Source organism: Rhamphochromis sp. 'chilingali', assembly GCF_963969265.1.
Source record: "Rhamphochromis sp. 'chilingali' genome assembly, chromosome: 14".
In the NCBI taxonomy this organism is placed as follows: Eukaryota; Metazoa; Chordata; class Actinopteri; order Cichliformes; family Cichlidae; genus Rhamphochromis; species Rhamphochromis sp. 'chilingali'.
Window position 1 is genome coordinate 25027784 of NC_137941.1, and position 15446 is coordinate 25043229.

The following is a 15446-nucleotide window of genomic DNA, read 5'->3' on the forward strand; positions in this document are numbered from 1 at the left end:
CTGATATATTAACTTCTTCTGCCCTATGTGGCCAAAACAAGTCATTAGCATACATCTTTATGTGTTTGGCCTTCCAGTTTGGCTCACCCCCTGCTCGCCAGTGTGGGTATTTCTTATGCATCTGTAGGTTACCAATTTAACTGAACCAAAGTGAAGACTTACCTCAGAGTCAGTGGAGTTCCATCTACCCACTTCCATGTTCCCTCCTGTTCTTCATCATTCAAACCAATCCAAGCCTCTTCTGTGGTGATTTTAAGGATGGCAGCCTGTTTAAAACATTTTAGTTGTGAACCAGATTTTTATTTGGTGCAGTTTATTCCAGTTATATCTAGTCATCACTTTTAAAATCCCAAACCAGCACTAATTAAGCAACATACATTGCTGGATGTCTCTGAACTCAAATTAAACCACGACAAAACCGACATTATAATTTTCGGTAAGCAAGACTCTGTTAGTCTTAAAAGAAACGACTTGGGCCCACTATCAGCTAATGTACATCCCCATGTAAAAAATCTTGGTTTCATTTTTGTTAGATTTGTATTGTTTATTGTCATTTATGCTTAGAAATATCTACTCATATATGCTTAGAGTTGTATAATCAATGTCATGTTGGTAGAGGTTTGATCCTTAATAGTCTGCAAAGGCTTGGTGTGCATTCCAGAGTGTTCAGGCATTCACACCCACATCCTGGGAGCATGGGAGAGGGCATACCTTCTCTTATTGTTTTATGGTAGGATAAACGTAGCTATGTCAGTTTTAGTCTAAGTGCCTTTTGTTTAGATGAACTGCTGGACTTCCAGACCAGCAGGTTTAGGGAAGTCTTTATGGGGTCACACTCTGACCCCCCCCCCCCCCACACACACACACACACACACACACACACAACGCACAGGCAAGGGTGTGTATGTATACGTCATATGTTAATGAACCTATGTATATTCATGTAACCTCAATAAAAGAGCAGTGTTATGGGAGAGCGGACGAGAGCAACTGGGGTCAAGCGAAGGGACGGCGCTTGTCATGATTCTCTCCCTCACGCATGAGTAACACGAAGAACTTTGCCTACTTGGTGTTTAATGCTTTTTGCTGTGTAGTTGAATTGTCCTTAACGTTCCAGCGAATAGGTTTATGCTACAAACCTATCAATTTTTGATTCTACCCTTAAGTTGGACAAGCAAATAAATTCAGTTGTTCGTGGCAGTTTTTCCAACTCAGGAGCATTTCTAAACTCAAAAATATCCGGTCATCGTAAGATGTGGAAACTGTTATCCATGCTTTCATATCATCCCGTCTTGACTACTGTAACTCTCTCTATTTAGGCATCTGTCACTCAAGCCTGTCCCGCCTGCAACTTGTTCAAAATGCAGCTGCATGGCTCCTGTCGGGTGACAGAAAGAGAGAGAGCATTACTCCGATACTCAAATCTTTATACTGGCTGCCAGTTAAATATAGAATTGATTTTAAGGTTTTATTATTTGTTTTTAAAGCTCTCCATGGTTTGGCTCCAGGTTGCATTTCAGATCTCCTTGGCCTGCACACACACACTCAAACTCTGTGCTCTTCCAGTCAGACTTTTATTTTGTTTTAGCTATTCTAGTCTTTTATCTCATTGGAGGATGTTTGCATGTGTATACGTATACATGTATTTTACGTTCACGTATGTGTGCTTGTGTGTGAATGCGTCAAATTTTGTATATGTTTGTGCATATTTGCATGTGCACATATTTTTACAAACATATAAGGATGTCTCACAATGTTTTCTATAATGTTTTCATCTTATCTATTTTAATTCTTTTTATTTGATTACATTATCCCTCTGTTCAGCACTTTGGACGACACTTGATGTCTTTTAAATGTGCTATATAAAAAGAGATGACTTGACTTGAATTAAAACTTTGTGTTTTCTCAATTACTTTGATGTATTCCTTGTGACATTTTTCACTGGAGACATGTCTGAACAGCTCATAAAGAAAGCCACTCTAGTGAACCTGCAACATGCTGTAACTCACCCAAAGATTTTCTTCATTTGTCAAAAATTGTAATATTTGTCACCAAAATCTCTTGATACCATCAAAACAAAAGTGGTCAAGATGTTTTCTGTCAGTGGACTACTGTTTTCATGAACGTCCTACACAATTGTACACAGCAAATCCAGCATGTCCAAATTAACACTGTCGGATTTGATTTCAACACTATTAAAGTGTCTATATGGGTCCACACCAGAGAGTGTTAATTTAACTCTTTTTGGAGAGTTGGTACGTTAACTCTGATTTAGTGTTAAACACCAAATCTGTCTGGAGTTGATAATTTAACACTTGGTGTTAAGAGTTTATATATTAACTCTCAAAGAGTATTTTAGTTTAACTACGTAAGAGTTATCTTCTAATTCATTCTAAAAAGCGGGAATTTTACTGTTCTGAACTTCTAGAAATTTCTTTTGGAAATAAACATTTACTAAAAAGATGCAATGGTTTTTGAAAAACATTTATTCTGAACTGTGCACCACAATTTCAAAACATTTTCTGAAAGATGTAACAGTATACATGTTCTCACTTTTATTAGAATTTTGTTTATCAAAAGGTCTGACATAGGTGAGCTGGTAAATGCAAATAACAGCATTCTCATCACTTATTTCTTCAATACAATATGCATGTCCTTCATTCATCCCTTTGTGGAACTTCAACGCACTTCTGCTCTCCCCCATATTCCATCTTCACAAGCATATCCTGTGTGGAGATTGAATAAAAATTAGTTGACACTAATTAACGGCACAAATAATCCAGTAAACAATTGCAGCACAGTAAAAAAAAAAAAAAAGGAATCCTCTTTGAGCCATTACTTGTGTAAAGTATTTTCCCAAAAGACAAGGACACAGGCAACAGGTAATACTGAACTAAATGTAAAACCTCAACCTTTTTCATTTTTACCTAAACCGTGTGCACAAAACTCTGGAGGGATCTATGCTACCGTAGAATCGAGTCAGGACGTCTGCTACTGCTGTTTGCTCGTTTTTTGTTTTTTTTTATGGGCGATCGTTTTCAGGCTTCAAGTAGCACCATTATACCAACATTTCACATTCTAGACATTGTTTTAGGTGTATTTGACCAAACGTTTGACTGAAAATTCACATGCAAGCTTTTTTCAAGGCTGTGGTATTTGCCCGCAAACAATACCTTTCAGCTAGCTAAAACAGAATATTATGCTATCAGCGAGCAACGTGGCTAATGCCTTTCACACAGCTTTGTCTCAACTCCAAAGAGCCACAGAAGTAAAAGCTCATAATAATAATTGAAACAATCTTTGAAAAAATGACTTACCAAGCATGGCAAACAACTCAAATATGTAGAGCAAAATGTTCTGAAACGGCTTCACTTCAGCTTCGATTGGAGCCGTGCTGGGGGCGGAGTCTGTGAATTTACTCTGTTGGTGTCATAGCCCCTCTAGGAGTTCAGAGTTAAGAGGTCAAGAGTTAATGTTTCCATTGTAACACCTCCAGATTTGACAGAGAAACACTCATTTTTAACACTCGATTTTAACTACTATCATTTTACACCTCAGAGTTACATTAAAAGAATGTGACTCTGCTTAGAGTAAAATTAACTCTACTTTTGCAAGGAGACTATTAACACCAAAAAATTTAACACTTTTGAATTTGCTGTGTACTGACACTAAATAACTGATGTATAACACTTACTTTTCTGAGGATATTGAAAAGCTAATGTATATATTGTTTTTATGCATGTCTGTAAGATTCAAACGCTGATTTGAACAGCAGAAGGAAAATGTGTTTCCTGCAGTGGAGAAACTTAGAAAAATACACAACATGAAAAGAATAAAAACGTGCAGATTAGCACTGTAAAAAATGTGAATATTACCTTCAATATTTCTGTGAAGTTTCTCAGTCATCCAGGTCATTGTAGTCTAAGTCTTCTTTAAGTTTCTTGAAGACATTTCACCTCTCATCTGAGAAGCTCCTTCAGTTCTAAGAGCAATTGGTGGAGAGTCCCTATTGGGAGTGTTCTTTATGAGGGTTGTAGACCCAGTATTGACTGTCTGCCTCGTCACATGAGGTAAGGGGTAAAACGGGTGTGGGTCACTACTAGCCAAGGTTTGAGGTGAATGCATTGTGAGACCTTGCTCCACCTTATCATATGACTTGCTGAGAACAAATGACCTCAGATGTGAGTGGGCATTAAGGTGAGTGGGAAGGGATCTCAAAACTGGATAATAGATGGCACTCCTCCTTTGACTCCTCTTTCAAACCATCTGTCTTCTATGCAACACACACACAAACACGTGTGTGTATATGTGTGTGTATATAGATATATGTGTGTGTGTGTGTGTGTGTGCGTGTGTATATATATATGTGTGTGTATATACATATATATGTGTGTGTGTGTGCGCGTGTGTGTGTGTGGGTGTGTGTATACATATATATATATATATATATATATATATATATATATATATATATATATATATATATATTGTTGTGATTTACATTTTTGTGCTTGAGAAACACCATCTACCGGAACCAAATTCCTTGTATGTGTTTGAACATATACTTGGCCAATAAACACGATTCTGATTCTGATTCGGGAGGATCAATAGGGGGTCCACGACCCTCTTTAGGGACACTCCGCAAAGGGCTTAAAAATCTGGGACTCTCCACCAATCGCTCTTAGAACTGGAGAAGCTTCTCGGATAAGAGGTGAAACGTCTTCAAGAAACTTAAAGAAGTCCAGACGCTTTTCTTTCCAAGCTCTTTAAACTTCAGTATTCATTTACAAACACAATAACTCACACATATATAAACAGTGTACCTGTTCTTCAGGGCTGTCAATAACCACCAGATCTGCTCCTCTGTCTCTGCAGTCCTTTCTGGATTCATTCCAGGGACGAGAGCTTTTAGAGACGAGATAGCAGCTATGGTTGAAATAATGCCATCCTACAGGACATATTTTATCTGGAAGAAAAAAAAACAAGTACTACTTTAGCAAAGTTAATGAAAATTATTTTATGAACTCTATAACAATGCTCTTTTGATCTGTTTAATTGATGAAGCAGCTTCAAAAGCTTTATCACACAGATTTATGTGTAATGTATTCACTTGCTGACTGTTATACTTGTTGGCCTGTGTATATTTAGTATGTTGACAGTTTTCATACCTAATCTATTTTAGGTCTACAGCTATTATTTTAATAATCGGACAAAATCTTAACAATAATGGTACAAAAGCATCTTTTCTTCACCCCACGTTACCAAGACCATGACCAGAGTGAAAGAAAGCATGTTTGTTGCATCCAAAACAGCAGCACTTGTGGCTAAAACCTTACTTGGAACCTGTCAGGAGTCCTTAGTGAAACCAGCTGTTCTACAAGCTCCACCCTGAAGAAAAGTTATTTGCAGCTCTTTTTTCTCATCTGACTTAGTTGGTTTACACAGCGAAAATCTACAATAAAGCTACAGAAGTTAAAACATACTGATGAATTTAACCTTATAGAATGGTTAGGTAGCTTGATGACACCATCCCACTGTCTGTCGCAGTAATACAGGTACCTACAGCAAGCAGGGTTGAATCTAAGGGGGGAGGGGGGCATGGGGTGCACTAGAAAATATGAATTATCTTGCAAATTTACACTGATATAAAATATAAATACATTATATATTATTTTAATTGTATTAATATTTAAAAAATATTACAGTAAAGCTTTTTTATGTTTTCTTCTCTCTCTCTCTCTCTCTCTCTTATATATATATATATATATATATATATATATATATATATATATATATATAAAACACCCAGCACGCCCCTGCGGGCGGTTTATCCTTCAAGCTCGGGTCCTCTACCAGAGGCCTGGGAGCTTGAGGGTCCTGCGCAGTATCTTAGCTGTTCCCAGGACTGCGCTCTTCTGGACAGAGATCTCCGATGTTGTTCCCGGGATCTGCTGGAGCCACTCGCCTAGCTTGGGAGTCACCGCACCTAGTGCTCCGATTACCACGGGGACCACCGTTACCTTCACCCTCCACATCCTCTCGAGCTCTTCTCTGAGCCCTTGGTATTTCTCCAGCTTCTCGTGTTCCTTCTTCCTGATATTGCTGTCATTCGGAACCGCTACATCGATCACTACGGCCGTCTTCTTCTGTTTGTCTACCACCACTATGTCCGGTTGGTTAGCCACCACCATTTTGTCCGTCTGTATCTGGAAGTCCCACAGGATCTTAGCTCGGTCATTCTCCACCACCCTTGGGGGCATCTCCCATTTTGACCTCGGCACTTCCAGATTATACTTGGCACAGATGTTCCTGTACACTATGCCGGCCACTTGGTTATGGCGTTCCATGTATGCCTTGCCTGCTAGCATCTTGCACCCTGCTGTTATGTGCTGGATTGTCTCTGGGGCATCTTTACACAGCCTGCACCTGGGGTCTTGCCTGGTGTGATAGACCCTAGCCTCTATGGATCTTGTGCTCAGAGCACATATATATATATATATATATATATATATATATATATATATATAGAAATACAGCAAGTTGTCCATACCTGAGGCCTTGGAAACTGCCAAGCAAAGACTCACAGCCTTGGCCAGCCGCTTGAGGAGGTACACCAGAGAGATAGAAGGCAGGAGAATAAACCAGCTGTTCTCCACAGAACCAGCAAAGGTGTACTCTCAGTGGCAAGGGAACAATAAGAGAACAGCACCACCAAGGCTGGAGACGGAGCAATACTGGAAGAGCATATGGGAGAAGGATGCAACCCATAACGGCAATGCTCAGTGGCTAGAGGATCTGAGGGCAGACCACAGCGACCTCCCTGAACAGGGTCCAGTAACCATCACAGTGGCAGATATCCAAGAAAGGGTCTCCAGTATGAAGAGTTGGACAGCACCAGGGCCCGACATGGTTCACGCCTACTGGCTGAAGAAGCTGACTGCACTCCACGAGCATCTGGCAGCACAAATGAACCAGCTGCTAGTTAACGAAAGACACCCGGAATGGCTAACTGAAGGCCGGACGGTCCTGATCCCCAAGGACCCCAAGAAGGGACCGGTCCCCTCCAACTACCGACCAATAACCTGCCTCAGTACTACATGGAAGCTCCTGTCAGGCATCATATCGGCTAAGATGAACAGGCACATGGGTCAATACATGAGCGGGACACAGAAAGGAATTGGCAAGAATACCAGAGGTGCAAAACACCAGCTACTGGTAGACAGAACAATCAGCCGAGACTGCAAGACCAGACCGACCAACCTGTGCACTGCCTGGATTGATTACAAGAAGGCCTATGACTCAATGCCCCACAGCTGGATACTGGAATGCCTAGAATTGTACAAGATCAATGGGACCCTAAGAGCCTTCATCAGGAACTCAATGGGGATGTGGCGTACAACACTAGAGGCCAACTCCAAGCCCATAGCACAAGTTACCATCAAGTGCGGGATCTACCAAGGAGATGCTCTGTCCCCACTGCTGTTCTGCATAGGCCTGAACCCCCTCAGTGAGATCATTAACAAGACTGGCTACGGATACCGACTACGGAACGGAGCAGTTGTCAGCCACCTCCTGTACATGGATGACATCAAGCTGTATGCCAAGAGTGAACGAGACATCGATTCACTGATCCACACTACCAGGCTATACAGCAATGACATTGGAATGTCGTTCGGACTGGAGAAGTGTAGTCGGATGGTAACAAAGAGAGGGAAGGTAGTCAGAACTGAGGGGATTGAACTACCAGAAGGCAACATTGCAGACATAGAGGACAGTTACAAGTACCTGGGGATCCCGCAGGCAAATGGGAACCATGAAGAGGCCGCTAGAAAGGCTGCAACCACCAAGTACCTGCAGAGGGTCAGGCAAGTCCTGAGGAGTCAGCTGAATGGTAAGAACAAGATCCGGGCCATCAACACATACGCCCTGCCCGTGATCAGGTACCCTGCTGGGGTAATAAGCTGGCCAAAGGAGGAGATAGAAGCCACTGACATAAAGACAAGAAAGCTCCTGACCATGCATGGAGGGTTTCACCCCAAGTCCAGCACCCTGAGGCTGTACGCTAAGCGGAAGGAAGGGGGCCGGGGACTGGTGAGTGTCAGCACCACAGTCCAGGATGAGACAAGGAACATCCAAGAATACATTGGGAAGATGGCCCCAACTGACCGAGTGCTCAGTGAATACCTCAGGCAGCAGAAACCCAAGAAAGAGGAGGGAGACGAGGAACCATCATGGAAGGACAGGGCCCTGCACGGTATGTACCACCGGCAGATAGAGGAGGTGGCTGATATCCAGAAATCCTACCAGTGGCTGGACAAAGCTGGACTGAAAGACAGCACAGAGGCACTAATCATGGCAGCACAAGAACAAGCTCTGAGTACAAGATCCATAGAGGCTGGGGTCTATCACACCAGGCAAGACCCCAGGTGCAGGCTGTGTAAAGATGCCCCAGAGACTATCCAGCACATAACAGCAGGGTGCAAGATGCTAGCAGGCAAGGCATACATGGAACGCCATAACCAAGTGGCCGGCATAGTGTACAGGAACATCTGTGCCGAGTATAACCTAGAAGTCCCGAGGTCAAAATGGGAGATGCCCCCAAGGGTGGTGGAGAATGACCGAGCTAAGATCCTGTGGGACTTCCAGATACAGATGGACAAAATGGTGGTGGCTAACCAACCGGACATAGTGGTGGTAGACAAACAGAAGAAGACGGCCGTAGTGATCGATGTAGCGGTTCCCAATGACAGCAATATCAGGAAGAAGGAACACGAAAAGCTGGAGAAATACCAAGGGCTCAGAGAAGAGCTCGAGAGGATGTGGAGGGTGAAGGTAACGGTGGTCCCCGTGGTAATCGGAGCACTAGGTGCGGTGACTCCCAAGCTAGGCGAGTGGCTCCAGCAGATCCCGGGAAAAACATCGGAGATCTCTGTCCAGAAGAGCGCAGTCCTGGGAACAGCTAAGATACTGCGCAGGACCCTCAAGCTCCCAGGCCTCTGGTAGAGGACCCGAGCTTGAAGGATAAACCGCCCGCAGGGGCGTGCTGGGTGTTTTTTTTTTTTTTTATATATATATATGTTTATTATCGCTATATTTTTTTGTGAACTGCTATTCACAAAAAAACACATTTAGAAAAGTTAAATGTTATACTATGTCAATATCAGTCATTCCAAATCCAAATTCTAACTTTGGTGCAACCATAAACTGTATATAAAGGATAGATATCTTTGAAAAGTGAGGCCAATCCAAAAGTGCTTTAAATGCCATTCTGATAATTAGAAGGTGAAATATTGAATTTGATGTGTGTAGAAGAAAACTATTTTCCATATAAGACAAATATCTCATTCCTCATCCCATCTATTAGGACAACAAGTAGCAATATTCTCCACACTGTGGCTCTGCTATAAAAAAAAATACATACCATTAAACTTTTTAAGATTTGTTTTGTTGAATGGCTGTGAAGAAAGGCTGTTATTATCAGTCTCCTGCAGGTTAACATCCCACTATTTTTCCTGTCTTTAAAGTAACCACAGAACTGCAATCTACCTCATTTTGTGCAATATGTTTAAAAGTACCAGAAATAAAAGGAGATGCAGCTACAATAACTGCTCCTAACTTCTAATAACTGGGTGAAACTGATAGAAGGTTATGTTCAGAGACTCGGTGATGTCATGGTCCCTGTGCCTCACCAGCTTATCCTGTATTAGGCAACATGTGTTCTCTCTCTCTCTCGCTCTCTCTCTCTCTCTCACCTGCCGGGGCGGTGCTCATTATGGGCTCCCGCCCCTGGCCCACGCACCTGCTGCCTATCGGGATGATCGCAAGGCCGATTTAAGACGGCAGCACTGTGTCACTCGTGTCACATTGCTGCGGGACCGGGCTTTAAAGTGGGCTTAGGTCGTGCTTAGCTCGGACCCCGGGATTGCCTATGCTGATTTTCTGTCTAAATTCCAGACTGTTTTCAATAAGGGCTCTGGCGCTGAAGCTGCCGCACTTCGTCTACTGAACTTCAAACAAGGTAAGCGGAGCATGTCTGACTATTCTATTGTTTTTTGGATTTTGGCTGAAGAGACAGGCTGGGGACAGGAGGCCTTGAGGAGTGCACTGCTCAACAATGTTCGTGACGAGGTGAAAGATGAACTCATTATGCGAGATCTCCCTGACTCTCTTATCGAGTTAATGGCTTTATGCATTAAGGTGGATGACTGCCTGCGAGCTCGTCGTAGGGCTGGCTCCCCCTCGGAGCTCAGCTCTTCCCGGCAAGCAGAGAGCGCAGACGGAGGAGAGCAACCCATGCAGATAGGAGGCTCACATCTCTCCACCGCGGAACGCCAGCGCCGCATCTCTGCCGGTGAGTGCCTCTATTGCGGTCACAAGGGACATGTGGTTGCCTCCTGTCCATCTCAAGCTTAAGTCTGCCTCACCGCCTCACACGCCGGCCTCCCCCGCCGAGTCAACCGCGCCCTCCGATTTGTCCGGAGTACCCCCTGTTTACCATGATCTCGCCGAAGTGTTTCGCAAGGATCGGGCCCAGTCGTTGCCTCCGCACCGACCTTAAGATTGCGCTATTGACCTGCTCCCTGGCGCGCCATTGCCTACAAGCCGCCGCGCGTCCTCATCACCCGTAGCAGCTGGGTTTTTCTTCGTCGAGAAAAAAGATAAGTCTCTCTGCCCGTGCATAGACTACCGTGGATTGAACAATATAACCATCAAGAACAAATATCCACTCCCACTTCTTACCTCTGCTTTTGAGCTGCTCCAGGGGGCGACCGTTTTCAGCAAATTAGACTTGAGGAACGCATATCACCTGGTTCGGATCCGTGAGGGCGATGAGTGGAAGACCGCTTTCAATACTCACCTTGGGCACTTTGAATTCTTAGTTATGCCATTCGGCCTCTCTAATGCTCCTGCAGTTTTTCAAGCACTCGTCAATGATGTTTTGAGGGATTTCATCAACAGGTTCGTCTTCGTCTACCTCGACGACATCCTGATCTTCTCCAAATCTCTATCTGAGCATGAAACCCACGTCAGACAGGTCCTGCAACGCCTGCTGGAGAATCAGTTGTTCGTAAAAGGCGAAAAATGTGACTTCCACATGTCCACGGTTGCCTTCTTAGGCTACGTCATCGAGCGGGGAGACCTACGCCCTGACCCAGCTAAGGTAAAAGCTGTAATAGATTGGCCTGAACCCCCCAACCGACGCCAGCTGCAGCGGTTCCTCGGCTTCGCTAACTTCTATTGGAGATTCATCCGGGACTATAGCAAGGTAGCCCTGCCTTTAACACAATTAACCTCTCCCAAGGTTCCTTTCCAGTGGAACGATGCTGCCCAATCAGCCTTCCTGGAGCTGAAAAAGCGATTCACCTCGGCACCCATTCTGGTCCAGCCCGATCTGACCCTGCAGTTTGTGGTGGAGGTGGACGCATCCGACACGGGAGTAGGAGCGGTCCTCTCACAACAGAGGGATGGTAAGCTTCACCCATGTGCCTTTTTCTCCCGTCGTCTCACCCCCGCAGAACTCAACTACGACGTCGGTGATCGGGAACTTCTTGCCATCAAGCTCGCCTTGGAGGAGTGGAAGCACTGGCTGGAGGGCACTGCTCAACCATTCATCGTCTGGACAGACCACTGGAATCTAGCATATCTGCAATCCGCAAAGAGGCTTAACGCCAGACAAGCAAGGTGGGCTCTGTTTTTTACGCGATTCCACTTTTCAATCACTTACAGGCCAGGATCTCGCAACGTCAAGCCGGACGCCCTGTCTCGACAGTTCTCCACCTCGGAAGACCCAGCGGGCCCTGCTCCCATCCTCCCAGCCACCTGTGTGGTGGGGGCCGTCTCCTGGGAAATCGAGTCGGCCATTCGCAAGGCTCAGAGAACTGAACCGGATCCAGGGGGGGGCCTGCGGGGCGCCTGTTCGTTCCCCAAACTGTCAGGTCTCAGGTATTACAGTGGGCACACACAGCCTGTTTCTCCTCTCACCCAGGAATACACCGCACCATTACTTTCCTGCAGCGCTACTTTTGGTGGCCCAATCTGAGCCGGGATGCCAGAGAATTCGTCTCCGCTTGTACAGTCTGCGCTCGAAGCAAGACCCCAAACCAGCCACCCTCGGGTCCGCTTCATCCCTTACCCACGCCCACCAGACCGTGGTCTCATGTTTCTCTGGATTTTGTGACCGGCCTCCCACCATCTGCAGGTAATACGGTCATACTCATGATCGTCGATCGCTTCTCTAAGGCGCCTCACTTTGTTGTTCTGCCCAAGCTACCTACAGCATTGGAGACTGCTTGCCTACTCACCAACCACATCTTTCGCCTGCACGGCATTCCGGATGACATCGTGTCTGACCGGGGTCCTCAATTCACATCCCGAGTGTGGAAAGAGTTCTGCGCCTCATTGGGATCTGAGGTCAGTCTGTCCTCTGGTTATCATCCGCAGAGCAATGACCAGTCTGAACGGGCGAACCAGGAGTTGCGCTGCGTCGCCTCTTCCAACCAGGCCATCTGGAGTGAGGAACTGCCCTGGATCGAATACGCCCACAACAGCATGACCTCCTCCGCCACGGGCCGATCGCCTTTCGAAGCTTCTCTGGGATTCCAGCCACCTCTTTTTCCCTCCATCGAAGGCGAACACTCTGTACCATCAGTCCAGGCGCATCTGCGTAGGTGTCGTCGGGTGTGGAAGGCCACCCGGGCTGCATTGTTACGCACCAAGGACCGCAATAAACACATTGCTGACCGCCGTCGGTCCTCCACTCCCGCCTATGCTGTTGGACAAAAGGTATGGCTTTCCACACGCTTCGTTCCCGTCCGGGCGGAATCCAAGAAGCTCACTCCCACCTTTATCGGCCCGTTCGAGATCTCTGCTTTAGTTAACCCTGTGTCAGTAAGGCTCAAACTACCTCGCAACATGAAGATACACGACGTCTTCCATGTGTCTCAGATTAAACCTCTCCAGTCCAGTCCTCTGTGCTCGCCTTCCAGGCCCCCTCCCCCCCAGCTCGTGGACGGTCTGCCGGCCTACTCTATCACCCGTATCATGGATTCTCGGCGCCGGGGGCGTGGCTTCCAGTACCTGGTGGGTTGGGAGGGCTACGGCATGGAGGAACGGTCCTGGATCCCTCGGGCGGCCGTCCTGGACAGGCGCATGCTGCGGGAGTTCCATCGTCTGCATCCGGGTAAGCCTGGTGGGTTGCCGGGGGGCTCCCGTTGAGGGGGGGGTACTGTCATTGTCCCTGTGCCTCACCAGCTTATCCTGTATTTCGGCAACATGTGTTCTCTCTCTCTCTCTCTCTCTCTCTCTCTCTCTCTCTCTCTCTCTCTCTCTCTCACCTGCCGGGGCAGTGCTCATTATGGGCTCCTGCCCCTGGCCCACGCACCTGCTGCCTATCGGGATGATCGCAAGGCCGATTTAAGACGGCAGCACTGTGTCACTCGTCGCTGGATCGTTGAGCTATCAGCGTCAGTCTCTCAACCATTAGTGAGTGAAACTCTGTAAAGTTGTTTCCTTCTGTTCGTCGTAACCCCAGTCTCTGTGTGCAGATCTACCCCGGACCTTTCCCTGCCTGCCTGTTTCCGTGTGGAAGAGTGAGTGGATTTGTGTGTCCCCATTGTGGGGAGTGAAGAGAGAGCCTTTGGAGTGCGTCTGATTCCCGTCTTTCCCCTCACAAACCCCGGAACCCTGGACCCCCCTCCCCTCCCTCCAGCACGTTGTAAATAGTATCACCTGGTGTCGTTGTGTGAATAAACTGATTGTTAACTCCGCAAAGATTCCCGGTCTGCGCCTGAGTCCATTAACTAAAACGTGACAGGTGATTTGTGAATCTCTAAACAAACCTGTAGATCAGAAAGTGATTCAGCATCACTATTGAATCAAACATGACCACTCGATGAAACAAGTAAAATAACAGTTAAAAAAAGATTTAAAGGATATTGAGATAAAAAAAAGAATATGTAGTGTCAGTGTAAGGGCTATCAGCTTCCTTTTCAACGTCCTTAATGAAAATACATTAAGGGTAGTTGTTGTGGATTCAATCATTTTATAAGTCACTAAACACCATTTAATAAGTTTCACACATGTGTCGATGAAATATAGCCCTTAAATTATTTTAGTACCAGTCAGATTTGTAAATGTAAATTTGTGATAAGCATAAGGTACACTGCTGCACTGCAGCTTTATAGTGACAAGCAGCGATACTGACCATGGTTCATGTGATATTTTCCTAATAAATGAAATTTGATTTTAAAAATGTGTTAAGTCAGATGAAAATAATTGCATCATTTGTTTGGAAAATGAATCACTAAATTTCTGAGAGAAAATTTTAGAGACAAAACAGCTCACACAAGGACTCACTCTGGTTGTAAAAGCACAGCAGCTTTTTAAGCTCTTCAGTCTTTTTACTCAGCAGATCTCGCTCCTCAGTCATGGAAGAAAGTTGGTTACTGAGTGCAGAGAAGTTTTTATTCACAAAATCTCGCTCCTCGGTCATGGATGAAAGTTGGTTACTGAGTTCAAAGATGTTTTTATTCAGAAGGTCTCTCTTCTCAGCTTCTGCCGACACATGTCCAGCTAAATTATGGTCTGAAATAAAAAAAATTGAATTGATTAAATTAAGTTAAAAAAAAAAGGCTCTTAATCATTAATATAGTGCCTGATGAACAGTAGAACAAGTATCTATGAAAAGCCCAACTCACAGAAGAAACTAAATGTGATAATTCCAATCAGCAGGAAAACAGTAAGCACGCCCAGGGAGAGAATAACACCCAAATAGAAATTTTTCTTAGAGCTCCTCTGACCTGAAAAGAAGATAAAAAACAAGTTACCCAAACAAATGTTCAGTAGTAATAAGAAATGTTATAACCTACTTGTTCTATCACTTCCTTTTTACCTGTGTAATTTGTTGAAGGTGTTGGGTTGTCAAGTTTAACACATTCTATATTGTTATATATTGCCTCCATTGCATACATGGGTTTGGATTATTTCGGAGAGCTCAGCTCTGCAGCACAGGATGAGTGAAGTGTGAAAGTCTTACTGGTTTCAGTTTACTCGCCTTTTAAATTCAGAGGAAGTCGCATATTTCAGAGGTTTGTGCAGCTATGCAACCACTGAAACCTGATATGTTCTTATTTAAACTGTGTATATATGTGATAGTCATACGCAAGAATACAGAAGTCAAACTACTTTTCATGATTGTGTGAAAAAAATTACAATTTTGCTTAAGTGTAAGTAAAACAGTGTATGAATATGTGTGTGATTAATATATTTGTAGAGATTAGTATTAGAAAGCACTGTGAATGCTCAAATTGAGTAGAAAGTTTCAATAGATGTAACAGTTCATTCACCATCAGAAATGGACAAATTGTCTACATTAAGCAGATTTGTAAAGGTCAACTGCTATACAGTCCTGAGGAATAACACCAGAACAACAAATAACAACAAGCAGG

At 44.6% G+C, this 15446-nt stretch overlaps 1 protein-coding gene across 1 annotated transcript in view; it reads right to left on the reverse strand.

Annotated features, from left to right (window-relative positions):
- LOC308410623 (CD209 antigen-like protein A) overlaps positions 1–14969 on the reverse strand; it is a gene marked incomplete at its 5' end in the record, with an annotated part of 77508 nt that extends 62539 nt beyond the window's left edge. Inside the window, 3 exons of the mRNA XM_080904106.1 lie at positions 14356–14583; positions 14697–14798; positions 14891–14969. Of these exons, the coding sequence (XP_080760232.1) occupies positions 14356–14583; positions 14697–14798; positions 14891–14969 (409 nt within the window). The remainder of the gene's footprint in view (positions 1–14355; positions 14584–14696; positions 14799–14890) is intronic.
- Positions 14970–15446: the final 477 nt, after the last annotated feature.